The 20,002-nt window shown below is 37.8% G+C and overlaps 1 protein-coding gene across 1 annotated transcript; it reads left to right on the forward strand.

Moving 5' to 3' along the window:
• The first annotated feature begins 12,393 nt into the window (after positions 1–12,393).
• LOC113344033 lies at positions 12,394–19,114 on the forward strand. The gene is made up of 8 exons (XM_026588104.1): positions 12,394–12,401; positions 12,466–12,546; positions 12,656–12,729; positions 16,124–17,451; positions 17,773–18,318; positions 18,445–18,645; positions 18,699–18,768; positions 18,876–19,114. The coding sequence occupies exons 1-8, from the start codon at positions 12,394–12,396 to the stop codon at positions 19,112–19,114; spliced, it is 2,547 nt and encodes an 848-aa protein (XP_026443889.1).
• The last annotated feature ends 888 nt before the right edge of the window (positions 19,115–20,002 follow it).

A 20,002-nucleotide genomic window follows, 5' to 3' on the forward strand; every position in this document is an offset into this window, starting at 1 on the left:
ATAGTGAACTCTTTGGAACATCCTTGAATAAAGATTTTACTCAAAAGATATTCAATTTCCAAAGCATCCTTTTTGAGGTTCGCCTCGAGTAAGGTTCGTGATGAGCAAACATCGGCGAATTCCTTTCCAGGAGCCTTTACTTTAGAGTCACGATGTTTCACTATACCGAGAAGAACATTGACATTGTTTTTCAACCGATTGATTCTATCATCCTGGATTCTAACAAGATTTAGAATCAGTTCACTCTCTTTGGTTGCATCCCTTTCATCAACAGAGTCAGACTCGTTTGAAAGGTAATCGGGGAAACACTTGTCAGTGCACGTCTGTTTCGTTGAAACACTAGTTTCATCTATATTTGAGATTGAAAAATCTTTTCCTTTAATAGATTCCATCGAAACAGAACTTTTGTTTTTGGTGATGCGATTTTCAGAGAACACAGACTTATGAGGTCTTAAATGTGTTTTCCTGCTTTGATACCAATTGAAAAAACGGGGTTCTAACAACCACACCCAATATTTCGCTTAGCAATATGTATGGACTAACTCCAATATACTTTCAAGAGAATCAACTAGACAGTCAGACTCAATCTTAAGAAAAGTATATCAAAGAGTTATATCTCAATTTATCAATTCAATCCGTAATCAAACAAATAGGAATTTGCGATCCCAATTGAATAAGAGAAATAACTTGGACGGTATCACAAACTAATATTTATGTGTCAATCAATTCAATCAACAACCCAAAGGTCGGATTCAAGAACTGCTTGAACTTAACGCACAACCTGTGATATTTCTATTATATAACAAATATAATGCGGAAAAGAAATAGCACAGACACCAGAAATTTTGTTAACGAAGAAACCGCAAATGCATAAAAACCCTAGGACCTAGTCCAGATTTGAACACCACACTGTATTAAGCCGCTACAGACACTAGCCTACTCCAAGTTAACTTCAGACTGGAATGTAGTTGAGCCCTATTCAATCTCACACTGATAAAGATATAGTTGCGCTCCTTACGTCTCTGAATCCCAGAAGGACTCTACGCACTTGATTCCCTTAGCTGATATCACCCACAACTAAGAGTTGTTACGACCCAAAGTCGAAGACATGATAAACAAATCTGTCTCACACAGAAAAGTCTATTGTATAGATAAATCTGTCTCCCACAGATAAACCTATGAGTTTTGTTCCGTCTTTTGATAAATCAAGGTGAACAGGAACCAATTGATATACCGGACTTATATTCCTGAAGAACATCCTAGAAATATCACCTCACAATAATCTTAATCATATGGTAGTGAAACAAGATATTGTGGAATCACAAACGATGCGAAGAAGATGTTTGTGACTACTTTTTATCTTGCCGATCGGAGATTAAATCTCGAGCCAATCTTAGAGAAGATAGTACGCAATCACGATAGAAACAGCAAGATCAGATCACACAACTACAGAGAAAGTAGTTGGGTCTGGATTCACAATCCCAATGAAGTCTTTAAGTCGTTAACCTACAAGGTTTCGTAAAAAACCTAAGGTTAAAGGAGAATCGACTCTAGTCGCAACTCGTATCACACAGGAGATGTGGGGATTAGGTTTCCTAATTGCTAGAGTTCTCCTTTATATAGTCTTCAAATCAGGGTTTGCAATCAATGCTTGTTAACAAAAGCATTCAATATTCACCGTTAAATGAAAACCTGATTAGACTCAAGCTAATATCTTTCAACCGTTATATCGAACTTAGCTTGTTATACACAAATGAAAAGTGACTTCATTTAGATATGAGTAACCGTACCTAAACGTGTACACCTTGTTGGCTCAACAACAGTTCACCAAAGTTAGTCATATGAACACCATAACTAGTTCAAATGACTCAAATGAAACTAGTTCTAGAGTTGTTCAATTGTTTATATTCTCATAGAAGTATACAAGACACAATTGAAGCAAAATCGATTTTTATTCACTCGAATCAAGTGATGAACATTATAGCCACGGTTTGCAAAAGATTGCATATCTATTATATAAATGTATTAGTTCATGAACAAACCGATTTTAGAACATCATCCACTTAGGTATGTGTACGGGTATGCGTACCTAAATGGCCAGACTAAGTTTAGGTTTCGCTAGTACGCCAACTGGTACGCATACCATCCAAACTCAGCAGAAATTACCGGACCTGAACCTTACGCCAGTACGCGTACCGGTTAGCATACCAGGTTCCCGGACTTTCTCAAAACCAATAAGTACGCATACGGGTATGCATACCATGGTTCCCGGACTTTCTCAAAACCAACAAGTACGCATACGGGATTACATATATGAAAGTACGCATGCTATGCTTAAATCTAATTGTTCTAAACTCTCATCTTAACCATTGAAACATTCTTGGAAGAAGGGAATAGCTGTCTCACACAAACTATTAGCTTCAAAGCAATTTTCAAGTGATCGAATGATCAACACAAAACATTCCGAGCCTACATCAAATGACTGTCTCACACAAATCATGTAAATTGTTATCAACCGATTTTCACATGATCATTTTTTGGCTTTCGTCAAGAGTATAAGATGAACTTAGTTAAAGCGAAAGCTTACCAACACATATTTCGAGAAATATGTAAGCGAGTTAAACTCAGCTTGAAATATCAAATGCGTATAATCGAAATCTATATATCTATACGACTTTTGTCTCAAATAGGAGATATAGTAGATATACTTTTGAGTGATATATGAGTTCAAGTCTCCACATACCTTTTGTTGATGAATTTACGCAATCTCCCCTTCGTAGTTCTTTGTCTTCAATCGATGAACGGTGTGAAGTCTAATGCTCAACTACACTTTCTATCCTAATCCGAGACTTAGCTATAAGTAAACTAGAAATCAAGACTTATATTTTTGGCAACTAAACTTGACAACAAGCTTGAGATAGCAATGCTTGCGATTTCGACAGAGCAGTTGCTAGAGTTCTCCTTTATATAGTCTTCAAATCAGGGTTTGCAATCAATGCTACCTTGGTAACAAAGCATTCAATATTCACCGTTAGATGAAAACTTGATTAGATTCAAGCTAATATCTTTCAACCGTTAGATCGAACTTAGCTTGTTATACACAAATCAAATGCACGTTCATTTAGGTTTGTGTAACCGTACCTAAACGTGTACACCTAGTTGGTTCAACAGTAGTTAACCAAATGGTTAGCTATATGAGCACTTTCATATCAACCATATTCATTTTCACCATAACTAGTTCAAATGACTCAAAAGAACTAGTTAGACAGTTGTTTAATTGCTTAGATCTCATAGAAGTATACAAGACACAAACGAAGAAAAACGATTTTGATTCACTCGAATTGATTCATGAACTTTATAGCCACGGTTTGCAAATACGCATTCCTTAGTTTATATAAGTTTAAGTTCACGAATAAACCGTTTTTAGAAAATAACTCACTCAAGTATGCATACCGGTACGCATACTTAAGTACCCGGATTAAGTTTGTTTTCAGTTCACAAACTCCAGCAGAAATTCACGGGACGTGAACTTCCAATAGTACGCGGACTTTAGTTCCGGTTATCCTGAGCAGCAAAGTACGCATACTTTGGTTCAAGGATTATGGACTTACACACGTATGAGTTCACATACAATGTCTATATCCATTCAAGGTTATATATTCTAAACTCTCCTTTCAATCATTGAAACCTTCTTAGAGGATGTTAAATAGAGGTTACTCACACACTATTCTTCATCAAAGCGATTTTCAAGATATTGAAATAATCAACATGACTTTCGTCACTTATAAAGATGAACTTGGCCAAAGCGAAAGCTTACCAACACATATTTCGAGAAATAGATAAACGAGATAAACTCGGCTCGAAATAACAAATGTGTATAATCGAAGTCTATATAGCAATACGACTTTTGTCTCAAGATACGAGATAGAGTAGATAGACTTTTAAGTGATAGATAAGTTCAAGTCTCCACATACCTTTTAGTCGATGAAGATCCACCAGTTCCTTGAGTAGTTCTTCGTCTTTGTATGATGAACGCCGTGGAGTCTAGAGATCAACTACACTTTCTATCCTAGTCCGAGACTTAGCTATAATTAGACTAGAAATCAAGACTTATAGTTTTGGCAACTAAACTTGACAAACAAGCTTGAGATAGCAACGCTTCCGAGTTCGACCAAGCAGTGCTCTAACAATCTCCCCCTTTGTCAATTTTAGTGACGAAACTATCAATACATATGGAATACAAAATAAATAAACTTTGCAGCTTCTCTTCCACATGCATGATCTCCTTGGTTCTTCAACATTACTCGAAATCTCCGTCACTTCCAAGTACTCCAATGATTCCAAAGGTTGTAAGTTCAGCATCATCGTTGTTGAAAATCTGTAGCCATAACAATGAGAAAACAAAAGCTCTCAATCATTGTTACACATCGTCATAGTATTATTACACAACATCAAAGTTCAATTGTATCACAACTTCGACAACAATACTATGGTGATATGTATCACTCCCCCTTAGTCAATACTCCATCTCACATGGAAACCACACCCCCTTACATAATGATCCGAAAACCATATGTATTTGTAGTGTGACCTACACATTAATTCTCCCCTTTTTTGTCAATAAAATTGGCAAAGGTACGAAAACTAGTGGGATCCTAATGAATTTTCCATAGAGACACTTCATGACCAAAAGAAACCCCTATAATATTCCACAGTCGCACTCCCACAAAGATTTGGCAATTAAGCACAAGTTCAATTAAGAACTCTCCCCCTTAAAATGTTATTCTCGAAAGAACAACAAGAGCGACTTTACTTTCACAAGAAAAGAAGGATTTCTTTGGACAACATAAATCACATAAGAATATGAATTTGTATCCAAGAAACTCAATTAAATTAACCACAAGAGAACCCATGATTAATTTAATCGGAAATGCTCAACATAAGAAAACTTACGGAGCCGCACAATATATACATAAAAATATGGATCAGGGAAGATAAATACTGCGGAATAGACAATGATTCATTCTTTTTTCCATCACTATTTGCACAATGACATACAATAGACATAATCCTTGTAAACAAAAGTTTTATCTTTTCTTCCATCGAATAATGACATAAAGGCTTTAACTTTTGTAAGTCAAAAGTTCATTCAATCTTTTATCAATACTTTCATATCGATATATAAAGGACTTAACTTTTGACCACTTATGGGACATTCACAGTTCACGGACGCAAACACACATATCCCATAACAAATTGCAATATATAAAATCATAAAGATTAATACTGTAAAAATCATTTTTCCAAACAAACTTTCGAATTTAAACAAATAAATCTAAAAACGTTGAAGATGAAAAACGTTGGACATAGCTATGTGTAATCACAATAATGGCTATTTCAAACTCTAGTTATTCTTCTTAAAAACACAAAATAAAATTCTCATAAGAAGTTTTCTAGACATTGAGCCCTCTGAAAAATTCTTTATCCTCCCCGAACTCCTTGTCGTCAACAACCATGGGAACATATGGTTCGTGAAGAAAGGAGTCAATTCCAACAAACCTTCTAGGCTGAAGATGTCGAACCAGGGCCTTCTGAATTTCAAGGGTTCTCAAAACACAAGCCTTTATTTTTTGAATCTCCTTCCTTGTTTCCTTCAACTCTTCAAGAACATCAGAAAACTTCTAAGAATTTGAAGGAACATCTCTTGGCTTCCTCACATTCCTTCTTTTTCTTTTCAAAGTTGGAGGTAACCGAGATCTTTCTTTTTCATTCGTGATTGATGGCTTAACAATCATATTAACATCTTTTCCATCAGAAGACATGATGCCATAAGCATACAGGTTTGTGAGAGGAAGTCACAAAAAAAGCTCAACAAGCAGTCTTTGGTTGAAAAGAGTTTCAGGGAAGGAAAAAGGATATGTAGGGTTACGAAACCTATAAACACACAAGCTCGTGTACACACAACTCTCAACCCTATAAAAGGCAGAATTATCAGTTTTAACCCTCTTTTATTGATTAAACAGGGAAGACCTTTCCAATATCAATTAGATATGAAAAGCGACATGAATTCCGGACCTTACAAAGTTCTCAGAGCAAAATCAAACAAAAGAAAATCAAAACAACTAGAGATTTTTTTTCTTCTTTTTTTCTTAAAGCCTAAGGTGTGCAACATCTTGTCTCTTTTAAACAGGCACATGATACAGGATGCACTAACCCACACAATTTAAGTTGTGCTGGGATGAACAATAATCTGTCCATCATATCTTTTTTCGATCGGAATTCATAGAACCCTGTTTCTCATAGTGTTTAGACCAAAACTTTCTTTCTAATGGTCTTGTCTTATCCTTGGAAACTAACTTCTTTGACGAAGATAAAATCTTACATACCTTTGCGGTCTTTTGAATAATTTTAAGTTTGTTTGCTAATCGATTTTCTCTTTGTTGAAGTTTGTTGACATGTCTCAATTTGTGTTTGTACTTGTAACACTTTGATAGTTCATGACCCTTGAGTGAACAATATGAGCATGTCAACCTGGAATATGATTCAGGTATCCGAGATGTGCAAGCTGCTAGACACACACTAGAACCTGAAAAATTAGACAGAGAGTTTCCATCGGAAAGGTCAATTTTTTCTTCCAGATTGGTTGAGTTCTCTTCTGAAAGAATATCAAGATTGATCTATGTATTGCTACGCTTATCAAAATCAATATTTTCACACAGAAGTGCAACACTTGATTTTTCGTCTTCATCAGAATCATAGTTGTCATACATTTCATCAAGAGTTACAACAAGACCTTTGTTCCCAGTGTATTTCTTTCGATTTGGACACTCATTTGTAAAATGACAAAAACCTTTACACTTGAGGCACTGAGGCATATCATCGTCATCATTCTCATCATTATCCCTGTTTTTAGGAGGAACACGATTATGGGGCTTAACTGATGACCTGGATTTATATCTGGAGAACCGTTTACTTCTCTTCAAAAGAAGATCCTAAACTGTCTGGTGATGAACGAGACTGACTTGTCAAGATCTTCTTCTGATGAATCAGCCTCAGAAAGATCATCTTCAGAGATGCAAATACTTTTAATTTTATCAAGTAATTTAGTGTTCTTTTGTGCTTTGAAAGCAACATCCTTCCCATATTTGGATGTATGCTCATGATCAAAGATCTTTAGCTTCCCAACCAGAGTATTTCTGGAAAGCGTTGCGAGATTATTTCCTTCAACGATGGCATGCTTCTTAGAATCGTATCTAGATGGCATGGATCTGAGAATTTTCATCACGATGTCCTTTTCAGGAATAGTCTTACCCAATGCAAAAGATGCATTAACAATTTCAGACACTTTGTGATTAAACTCATCAAATGAATCTTCATCTGCCATTCAGAGGTTTTCCCAATCAGAATTTAGGTTTTGAAGCCTAGCTTCTTTTTCACAGGTATTCCCTTCAAATACAGTTTCTAAGATATCTCAGGCTTCTTTAGACTTTGTGCACGTAGTCACATGATGCTGAAAATCTGGGGTAATCGCATGTATGATAGCATTTAAGCCGTCAGAATTCTGCTTTGCCGCAAGGATTTCTTCTGGACTATATCTACCAATATCCTTAGGTATAGATAGATCACCTTCTGTATTAACCGGAGGATCAGAGCCATTAACAACACATACCCATGTTTAAAAATCACGACCTTGAAGAAAAGCACGCATAGCGATTTTCCACCATAAGTAGTTTGAGCCATCGAAGACTGGTGGTACGTTTATGGAGATAGAATTTCTGTCCACAGAGTCAGATCGCTACAAACACAGACTTATAAGGTCTTAAAACGTGTTTTCCTGCTCTGATACCAATTGAAAGAGTGGGGGTACAACAACCTCACCCAATAATTTGCTTAGCAATCTGGATGGACTAACTCCAATATACTTTTAAGAGAATCAACTAGACAGTCAGACTCAATCTTAATAAAAAATATATCAAAGAGTTATATCCCAATTTATTGATTCAATACTTACTCAAGCAAATAGAAATCTGCGAGTCTAATTGAATACAAGATAAATTAACTTGAACGGTACCAAAGACCAATGTTCAAGGATCAATCAATTTCAATAAACAACCAAAGGTCGGATTTCCCAATTGACTGATTCAACGCACAACCTGTGATATTTCAATTATATAACAAAATATAACACGGAAAAGAAATAACACAGACAAAGAAGTTTTGTTAACGAGGAAACCGCAAATAACCCCGGGACCTAGTCTAGATTGAACACACATATTGTATTAAGCCGCTACAGACACTGGCCTACTACAAACTAACTTCGGTCTGGACTGTAGTTGAACCCAAATCAATCTCAGATTGATCCAAGGTACAGTTGCGCTCCTTACGTCTCTGATCCCAGCAGGATACTACGCACTAGATTCCCTTAGATGATCTCACCCACAACTAAGAGTTGCTACGACCTAAATTCGAAGACTTTATAAACAAATCTGTCTCACACAGAAAAGTCTATAGGAGTAGATAAATTTGTCTCCCACAGAAATACCTACGAGTTTTGTTCCGTCTTTTGATAAATCAAGGTGAACATGAACCAATCGATAACCCAGACTTACATTTCCGAAGAACAACCTAGAATTATCCATCACCTCACAATAATGTTAATCGACTAGCGAAACAAGATATTGCGGAATCACAAACGATGAGACGAAGATGTTTGTGAATACTTTTCTATCTTGCCTATCGGAGAAATTAATCTCGAGCCAATTTTACAGTTGTACTCAATACGATAGAAACGACAAGATCAGATCACGCAACTACAGAGAAAATATTTGAGTCTGGATTCACAATCCCAATGAAGTCTTCAAGTCGTTAACCTACAAGGTCTCGGTAGAAACCTAAGGTTAAAGGAGAATCAACTCTAGCTAATACAACTAGTATCACACATGAGGTGCGGGGATTAGGTTTCCCAGTTGCTAAAGTTCTCTTTATATAGTCTTCAAATCAGGGTTTGCAATCAATGCTACCTTGGTAACAAAGAATTCATTATTCACCGTCATACACAAATGAAATGCACGTTTATTTAGGTTTGTGTAACCGTACCTAAACGTGCACACCTAGTTGGTTCAACAGTAGTTAACCAAATGGTTAGCTATATGAGCACTATCATATATTCATCTTCACCATAACTAGTTCAAATGACTCAAAAGAACTAGTTAGAGAGTTGTTCAATTGCTTAGATCTCATAGAAGTATTTTTATTCACTCGAATCGATTCATGAACTTTATAGCCACGGTTTGAAAATATGCATTCCTTAGTTTATATAAGTTTAAGTTCACGAATAAACCATTTTCAGAAAATAACACACTCAAGTATGCAGACCGGTACGCATACTTAAGTACCCGGATTACGTTTGTTTTCAGTTCACAACTCCAGCAGAAATTAACGGGACGTGAACTTCCGACAGTACGCGTACAGGTACCCGGACTTTAGTTCGGTTATCCTGAGCAGCAAAGTACGCATACTTTGGTTCAAGGATTATGGACTTACACATGTATGAGTTCACATACAATGTTTATATCCATTCAAGGTTATATATTCTAAACTCTCATTTCAATCATTGAAACATTCTTAGAGGATGTTAAATAGAGGTTACTCATACATTATTCTTCATCAAAGCGATTTTCAAGATATTGAAATAATCAACATGACTTTCGTCACTTATAAAGATGAACTTGGCCAAAGCGAAAGCTTACCAACACATATTTTCGAGAAATAGATAAGCGAGATAAACTCGGCTCGAAATAGCAAATTTGTATAATCGAAGTCTATATAGCAATACGACTTTTGTCTCAAGATAAGAGATAGAGTAGATAGACTTTTGAGTGATAGATAAGTTCAAGTCTCTACATACCTTTTAGTCGATGAAGATCCACAAGTTCCTTGAGTAGTTCTTCGTCTTTGAATGATGAACGCCGTGGAGTCTAGAGATCAACTACACTTTCTATCCTAATCCGAGACTTAGCTATAAGTAGACTAGAAATCAAGACTTATAGTTTTGGCAACTATACTTGACAAACAAGCTTGAGATAGCAACGCTTGCGAGTTCGACCGAGCAGTTCTCTAACATAAGGCACTTCTATTTGTTCCTCTTGGCAAACCTGCATGGTTTTAGACTCAAACACATATGGTGGATACTTAGAAGCAAGAAATCCAGATAATATTTTTGAAGCACACAATTCCAGGCCCAAATGAGGTACTTTCCTAAAAGATGGATTAACAACTCTTTGAGAAACTACTACTACTTTGAGAGGATCATCATTAGATAGAGATTCATGTAAAGGGTTAGACAAGCCTTGCAAAACCTCATGTATTACCGGATCCTCGGTGCTGCTGGATAATTCCATTCCCACATCATAAGTATCATTATTCTCATTCAAACTCTTGTTAAGACATTCTTCATCAGTTTCTTCTATAGCTATAACTTGCAAATCTTCAACATCAGAATCAAAATCTGCTCCAAGTAAGTCATCGTAATCCTTACGGTCGTCATCACAAGTTGACTTCTCATTCAAAGTATTCACAATATCTGAATTAGGGGTGTTATTCACAAAGAAGTCATAATCATCATCACTCTCATACACAACATAAGTCTTACCATTAATAACTTTAGTGTTTCTAGACTCAACTTCGTCCTTTGGAATAGGTGAATGATCATTATCACGATCAAGATTTGAGCTAGTTACACCATCATTATCAACATATAAGTATTCGTCTTCTTCGGAATCGTCATACTCTATATTAGCATCCATGGGAATGTTAGAATGAGTTTGAACCTCTTCCTTGTTCCGCTTTTCTTGAATTTGATTCATGCCATTTCTGATGTTGTCTATATTCCGTTGAAGTTCTTGGAGTGATTCATTGTAACTCAGCTGAAATTTACAAAATTGTTTTGTTGTTTGAAGCATCTGTTGCATCACGGGAATAGCAGATTCAACAAAACTATCAAAGAAGATTGCTCCGCCAAATTGGGATACACACCACTTTCATAGTTTCCAGCCCAAGTCTCATCCCTTTGAATGGGTGAATGATCATAAATACGATCCGGAGTTGAGCTAGACTCATTGAAACAAGGTCTGGTTGGTTGTCTACCAAGTTGTTCTACTACCTTTAGCTCATAAAGAATGTCATCGAGCATCTGCACATGTCTAGAATTAAACTGATTAAAAGTACAACTATCCTCCCATCCTTGTGATCGTTCATCATATCCAAAAGATTGGTTTTGATTTTATCCCAAGTATGGTTGGAAGTCATAAGAATGAGAATTAAATTGATCACCATAGTACGCATGGTTCTGTGAACCATATGCATTACTCTCAAAAGGATTCATATTGATCGAAATCCTTACGCATACAACTAGTTTAGAGACTTACCTCTTGTTACCAATTGTGCACATGCAAAACAAGTTTTTTTTTTTTTTGTACCAGAAAATAAAATTCTCAACAAACAAATTAGTAAAAGCTTATGATGAAAACTAAATGCAAAAACAGAAAATTAAATAACAACTAGAACTACCGACTGCTCCCCGGCAGCTGCGCGAATTTTGATGAGGTGTCAAAATCACAAAAGATATATTCCTTACTCTTCTTACACTAATTATTAGCACAATGATAAGCAGGTTCGATCCTAAGGGAAAGTTGAGCTAAAGTTGTCGATTTAATTTCTGAGAATATGAATAATGCAAAAACTACAAAACAAATATGAATGTGAACAATGAAAAATGAGAATGATTATGGGTTCTTTCTCCACTAGTGAACATGAGTCTTCTTCAAAATACGTTTATTAACGATCCTAGACAAGTTATAAGTTCAACAAGTTCATTAAACATCAAAGTCGCTTCGTAGAATAAGTTCTCTACTCGTATCTAGTCAATCAAGCCACTTTGAATAAGCACTCTAGTGTAACTTAACTAACCGGTATGTTCTATGAGTCGAATTGATCCTAACCACATGCTCGTAAGTTCAACATGTTAACTTAGGGTTGTCAAATACACATCAAAATCCACAACATCCCAGTGCAACGTTGATGTTTTGCTACTTATGATTAAATCACCATAACAATTACGGATTACGACTCAATAATCTAGCATTAGTATTGCAAACAAGTCATCTAATTGGCCACTCAAACAACTTGAACACAATCCATGGTCATAAACACGGTAAAAGAAGAGCAATAAAACAATATTGAGAAGAAAGATTAACTCGATAAATTATCAAAAACAAGTCGCATAGTTTTGAAGTATCCCTAACCAAACAAGGATTTAGCTACTGGAGTTCATGACACTTGAAATAAAGCAAATAAATTCGAAACCAAATAAGCAAACCCAAGCAGCAGTTGGTAATGGAATGGTGAGCTGGTGATGTAGTGGTGGCATATGGACTGGTGACTGCTAACTTGGTGCTGTTGCGGAAGGCCTGGTCCTGGAGTGTCGCGAAGTGCAGCTACTGGTGTGGATGATGTTGTTGCTGTATACACATGTGCGGATAGATGGAGGTGGACTGAACTAGTGGAGGTGCAGGTAGTGGTGAGATGGTGGACTGCAGGTGGAGACGTGCAGGTGAATGGATGCAGATGATGATATGCTGGTGGACTGAGAATGCAGGTGGAGACGTGCAGGTGAATGGATGCTGATATGCTGGTGGATGCAAGTAGTGTATGCAGATGGTGATGGAGATGGTATGAGAAGGTGGTGATGGAAGGGTTTGGAGAGGAGCAGAGCTCCTCTCTGTAGGTGGTGAAGCAGTCGTGAGCGGTATGAGGGATATGATCTTTCTGGCAGTCGAGGGTTTCTTTTATAGCTCTCAATTACTTGCCCTACAATCCTGCATATTCAAATCGGATACAGCCCCAATTCCTATTTCTTCTCGACTTCTAAAACAAGTTTCAATCGACACCATTCACTACTCAATCAAACGGCAACCACAATAGTTCTCTACTGAATTCTCGGTTAATCTGAGCTCAAAATATTCTCCGACTTCTTTAAGAAAACAACACTTCCATATCAGCCACAAGTCATCAGTTTCTATCTACAGTAACTCATCCTCCCTTGCTGTTTTCTATCTACAGTAACTCATCCTCCCTTGCTTGTAATTCAGCCAGAAATCGACCCAAAAGCCATAACAATTCGTACCCAACCTTTGTTTCTTCATTGGCTTCGAGTCCATGTCCTAACCAAAGGCAAATACCCACCAGACTTGGATCAGTAAGCTGGTTCTGCTGAGGTTGGCAAGAGCTGTATGGTTCAGACATTTTCACAGACAACTTATGTACGTCCAGCAATTTGATAATGGATGTACACTGGATGCATTCTGTAAGCCGCAAAAATCATTCCTTCCCTGCGAAGGTTCAATTCCATATACAACCCACATTACTAATTCATTCAAAACACTATATGACACAGTAATGTCATCCATTCAACACCCAAAACAATGGCAGCACACTTTGCTTTCAACTGTGTTCTTGTTTAACTCTTCAACTTCTAATAGACCTTCGATTCTGTCACTTCGTTCACTACCAAAATCAATGGTGGTAGCTCAAGTTCTTCACTGACGTTTCTTGGCACAATTAACCAAATCCGTTCACCTTGCTGCCGACTTGAACTCTAAGACAAACCCACTTCTAATTATAGTTCACGGACTCAATAAACCTGTCAAATCTCGTTCATTAGCTCACTGCAAATCGATGGCAGCAAGACTCCGTTTCTTCCCTGCTTTCTCATAAAATAAGAGTACCAAAAACTCATGCGATTTGTTCTGTGATTGTCTTAACCGGCCTGAAGTCTCTTGTGAGTAGTATAAGAAATCGATGGACTCACGAGACCCATGGCAGTTGACTTGGTTCAGCTGCAAAGGCAAAGAACTTGCCTGAAACTGGTTGCAGCAACATGTTTGGGATGGTCCCAGTACTTCATTTGTTGAGGTATAAAGGAGGAGGTGCCCTGAACAGTGACACTGGTGCTCCAGTAATAGGCTTTTTTTTTTGACACTTTCAAAGCTTTGGTGCTTGTACGGTTCAAGTCGGTCGATTCCGAGATTGCCAAGCTACGAATTAATCTCTTTTCCCCCTTGTTTTATGTCCATGACTCCAAAGTAACTACAAAATGCAAAACAAAACGTAATATCCACTAATACGAGAGAGTTCGTTAAGGAAAGTATAAGTTTTGATACTCAAATGATGTATTTTAGGCTCCCATCAATCCTCTAACTTCTACTAGCTTTAGATTGATTGACGAACCCATTTAGGTGCACACCTAAACGACATATCAATCAAGCATAAACGCTAATATTAGTGAAAGCATCGATAATCATATGAAAAACTTCAAGGTAGAATCAAAATAATAGCTTAAATCACGTCAAGAACTAGGAATTCATCCTCAATCAATTAAAAAGTTAGCTACTCATATTTTGGAGTTCACACAATAATAATTATAATAATTAAGAAAAAACTTATGAATTTTGGATATTATGCTCCTTCATCCAATCCTTGTATTCTTGGACTCCTCCAAGTTGATTTGTGTAAAAAATTGTAGAAAACCTCACCTTTTGTAGTCTTCAAATTGCTTGTAATCCACCTAGGAATAGAATCCTTGTCCCATAATAGTTTACTTTCCAAATCCTTGTCTTTGTTTTTTATATTCTCTTTCCAAATTCAAATCCAAATAAATCCTCATACAATTCCAAATCTAAGTCTTCAAGCCCATAAGAAATACTCATGCAAAAATCTGTGAAAAATAAGTCACCGGAATCCGGCCAAAAGCCACAAAAGTTCTGCTTGCCGGTTACTGAATATTCTTCTCTAGTAACGAAATATTTCTTCATGGATCCGTTCAAGTTAACGGTCAACCGTCAGTCAACCAGAGGTCAAAGTCATTGGGAGAGGTAATCAGTCAACATGAGTCAATTGGTCTAGTCAGGGTCTGAGTCTTCTGACTCACCGAGTTAGGTTTAACGAGTCGCCTTCGACTCACTGAAGAATTACTCTGGCGGAGTTAAGTCTGTTTCTGGTGATATTTCGATCATATTTCAGGCAATTTTCTTTTCTCCCTGCAAAGTTCCTAGTATACATCTAAAATTGAATCAACTTCACTCATAACCCATTCCTCTATTGCTTCTATCTGAGTTTCTAACTCAGCAGACCATTTCCATTTCCTAAAAGTCTTAGTAGTAACAACCTAACACATTCATTTTTCTTCATCTCCTCCATCCATCGAATTTGAACCATAGAATTACAACATAAACTCATTCGGTCGAGAGTACCATCAACCACCATTCCTAAACTGAACATATCACTATTCTTCCTGATTTCTTGTCTCTGCTTCACACAACCACAACCACAACCATCATTCTGTTACTTCCCTAAAATCAACTTTCACTGCTCAAAATTAACAGCGATAATTACCATTCTCCCCTGACTTATCAGCATCAAGAACACCACCAAAGCTCATTGATTTTCTGGAGTCTCATAAACCCCCATCATCTTAAAAACTGAATCCAAACAAAATCATCCTTCAGAGCGGCCACAACTACCATCTCAATTTAAACCACGGCCCGTGATGATAGCTCAATAACCACAGATAACCCATCTTCTTCTTTTTCTTCTCGATTTCATTTATCTCCCCAATCTGATCTTCACTTATAATACAAAATCAGATCCCCTTTCTTGCTTATCTTCAAATCCCAATTCAAGGAATCCATCGATCTCTTCTCCACCAGCAGCGACGTCAACGCCTCACACCATATCTATTGGGTATATTCTTGTATATTTGCATATATTCACTTACTTGTCTTAAGAAGATATTCACCTCTTTTAGAATGTATTTAGAATATTGGTTGTAACCCTAACTCCTATATATAGGAGTCTTTGTTATCAATGAAAAGCACAATTGAATCATCTCTCGTTTTGTTCTTCAAGTTATCTTGTCTTGTCTTAGGTTATAGAAACCTTCATGGTATCGTGAGTCCGGTAACAATGTCTAGTATTTTAACTTCAACTTCCTCTTCACCAAACAAACATTCTTCTATATATACTCTAGCTTCTAATGATGGACCATGAACTATCATCACACATGTAGTTCTCAAAGGATCAAACTATGAAGAATGGGCTAAAGGGTTTCGTATTTCTTTGGGTGCGAAACGCAAGCTGGGTTTCATTAACGGTAACCTCTCGAAACCTTCTGATGATTCTTCTGACCTGGATGACTGGTGGACTATAAACTACATGATCGTTGCCTGGATTTTTAACACCATTGATCCAGTTCTTCGATCCTCAATTTCTTATCGTGACACCGCCTTTGATTTATGGGAAGATATCAGGCTTCGTTTTTCTCTTGGGAATGGAATAAAAATATTTCAACTTAAATCTGATGTCGCCAGCTGCAAACAAAAAGATGGAGAGTCTATTCAAGACTATTATGGGAGGTTGAAGAAACTCTGGGATGACATCAATGACTTTGATGCTTTACCTTCGTGTAAGTGCTCCGGTTGTACCTGTGATCTTAATCTCACTCTACGTACTCGACGTAACAATGATCAGGTACGCGAATTTTTAATGGGTCTTATACCCTATTATGCTAATGTTCGTTCTAGTATTTTGGGCACCGAACCACTTCCGTCTCTGCACACTGTGTATTCTCGTCTCATTCAAGAGGAAGAGGTTCGATCTTATACTCAGCCGAAGGAGGATATCGTTTCTCCAATGGCTTTTCTTGCTCACGGAAATAAGCCACAAGGATCGAAATCAGGAGCTGTCAAAACTCCGTTGAAGTGCACCTATTGTGGTCATAATGGACATCTTGAGGATCGATGTTGGGAGAAGCATGGGTATCCAGATGGTCTCCAGCCCAGACGTCCACCTGCTGCTTATCTCAAAACCGAGTCACCAGTTCAACGTACTCAACCAACAGCTAAGGCAAACGCTGTCGTTGGTCAGATGCCAACTCCAAATCATGTTCGTCTCTCTGGTAAGCGTGGTCAAATCTGGATTGTTGACACAGGAGCTTCCAATCATGTTTGTTGTGATGACACTGTGTTTGCATCTTGTGATAATATTAGTCCTCTTCAGGTTGGCCTGCCTAATGGTGTCAGCATACAAGCAACCAAAATTGGCATTGTGCAGATAAATGATTTTCTCATATTGCACAATGTGCTGTTTGTTCCTCAATTCACATGCAATCTTCTTTCAGTTTCTCAACTTTTATCTTCATCCCATGCTACTCATGCACCGAAGAATAATATAAGTGTTCAATTCACTAACTCTGAATGTGTTATACAGGACCATACTTTGAGGACGAGGATTGGTATGGGTAAGCTCATGGATGGGCTGTATTGCTTGATGGGGAAACCAGCTCGTGTCAACGTTGTGTTAGAGAAGACTGCAACAGATTATGGCACAAACGGCTTGGTCATCCGTCTATCCAAGCCTTGAAGTTTCTACCTCAGATTGGTTGTGTTGATAGTCAGTTAGATTTTCATGCTTGCGATATCTGTCATAGAGCCAAGCAAACTCGTACTTCGTTTCCATTGAGTAATAGTAGGGCAGTTGATTTATTTGAGTTAATTCATTGCGACGTTTGGGGGCCTTATCATCCAAATCGTGCCTGTAACTCAAGATATTTTTTAACCATTGTTGATGATTTTTCTAGATGTGTTTGGGTGTATTTGATGAAAACCAAAGATGAGGTACCTACCTTGTTAACAAACTTCTTCGCACTAGTTGAAACAGTTTACTAGAAAGGTTAAGACTTTACGTGATAATGGAACTGAGTTCAAAGGTCTTGTTCCTTATTTTCGAAACAATGGCATTATTCATCAAACCTCTGTCGTTACACCACAGCAAAATGCTAGGGTGGAAAGAAAGCATCGTCACATTCTCAATGTTGCTCGTGCGCTACGTTTTCAAGCATCCTTACCAATCGACTTTTGGGGAGAATGTGTTCTTACTGCTGCCTACTTAATTAATCGAACCCCTTCTCGTGTTCTTCACTTCAAGACGCCTTATGATCTTCTTTATGGTTCGGCTCCACTATTCACTCTCTCAGGGTTTTTGGATGTCTCTGTTACGCAAAAAACCTTACCTGGTGATAAATTTGACAGTCGCAGTCGTCGTTGCATATTTCTCGGCTATCCATTTGGAAAGAAGGCCTGGCATCTATTTGATCTTGACACAGGTCATTACTTTCAGTCTCGAGACGTACATTTTATTGAAGATACTTTCCCGTTGGCAGACAATGATGAGCTTCTGAAACTGCACTCACTATATTCTGATGCAGTCAGTGATTCAGTTACTAGAACTTTGTCTGACGATCATTTTAACAGCTGACTCAATAATGCACATGTATCTGGTGGTTCTTCTTCCGCTGCTACTCTCTCGCCTGTTGACTCTCCACCTCCACAGACTAGTTCTCATAGTCCGTCAGTCTTCTTGGATGATGTACAACACACAGCACATACTGCTGAGAATGATGCACATATTGATTCAGCACCTGCTTCTTCTTCTGTGCCTGCGTCTGGTACAGAAGTTGTTACTTCTTCTCTCACGGAAAATACGGATAGTCGAGATCCTCATGATATAGTTGCAGACGAGGAACTTGGCGGGGTAAACGTACAAAATTTGAGAACGTTAGGCACAAGGATTTTGTCCAATGGCAGGATGTTTCAAAACAATCTAACACAACCTTGGTTTCCCCTGCAGCTTCACCTATACCAGTCAAGTCCTCAGGTACTCCCTATCCTATAACTCATTTTGTGAATTGTGATGCATTTTCTACTGCACATCGTTTTTTTGTTGCAGCCATTTCAAATGATGTTGAACCAAATCATTTAAAGAGGCAATGGCTGATCCACGATGGCGTCAGGCAATGCAGGATGAAATTGCTGCACTTATTTCCAATGGTACATGGACAATTGAAGATTTGCCTGCCCAAGTCTCAATTGGTTGCATGTGGGTTTTTCGCATTAAGCGAAAATCTGATGGCTCTGTTGAGCGTTACAAAGCCAGATTAGTTGTTTTGGAAATCATCAACAGGAAGGAATTAATTTCACTGAAACTTTTGCTCCAACAGTAAAGATGGTCACTGTGCGAACTCTTCTTGCGGTTGCTGCAATAAACAACTGGGAGTTAGTTCAGATGGATGTGCACAATGCTTTTCTTCATGGGGATTTAAATGAAGAAGTCTATATGCGACTTCCTCCTGGTTTTAGTAAGGGTTATCTGGCAAGTTTGTAGACTTCGTAAGTCATTGTATGGTCTACGTCAGGCTCCACGGTGTTGGTATGCTAAGCTAGCAGCTGCTTTGCGTACATATGGGTTTTCTACCAGTGCTTCTGATCACTCGTTATTTCTTTATCGTCATGGGAATATTATCATGTATATTCTTGTATATGTGGACGATCTTGTTATTGCTGGTAACAACACAGCTGCTATTCGAAAATTTCAGGAATATCTAGGCAGATGTTTTCACATGAAGAATTTGGGAAAATTAAAATACTTTCTAGGCATTGAAGTAGCTAGAAGTTCCAAAGGAATTTTCCTTTGTCAGCGCAAATATGCTCTAGATATATTGACAGAAACAGGTCTTCTTGGCTCAAAACCAGTTAATACTCCCATGAAAGAAAATCATAGGCTGGCTCTTGCCTCAGACCAACCTATGACTGATCCTGCTCGTTACAGAAGGTTGGTAGGAAAACTGATTTATCTTAATCTTACACGGCCGGATCTGTGTTATTCTATTCATATTCTTTCCCAGTTTTTACAACATCCAACTCAATTACATTGGGATGCTGCACTTCGAGTTGTGCGTTATTTGAAATCTAGCCCGGGGCAAGGTATTTTACTTCGTGCTGATTCCAAGTTAGTTCTTGATGCTTATTGTGATGCAGATTGGGCTAGCTGTCCACTTAGCCGACGTTCACTCACGGCACATTTTATCTTTCTCGGGGGTTCTCCTATATCT

Source organism: Papaver somniferum, unplaced genomic scaffold (assembly GCF_003573695.1).
Source record: "Papaver somniferum cultivar HN1 unplaced genomic scaffold, ASM357369v1 unplaced-scaffold_70, whole genome shotgun sequence".
Classification (NCBI taxonomy): domain Eukaryota; kingdom Viridiplantae; phylum Streptophyta; class Magnoliopsida; order Ranunculales; family Papaveraceae; genus Papaver; species Papaver somniferum.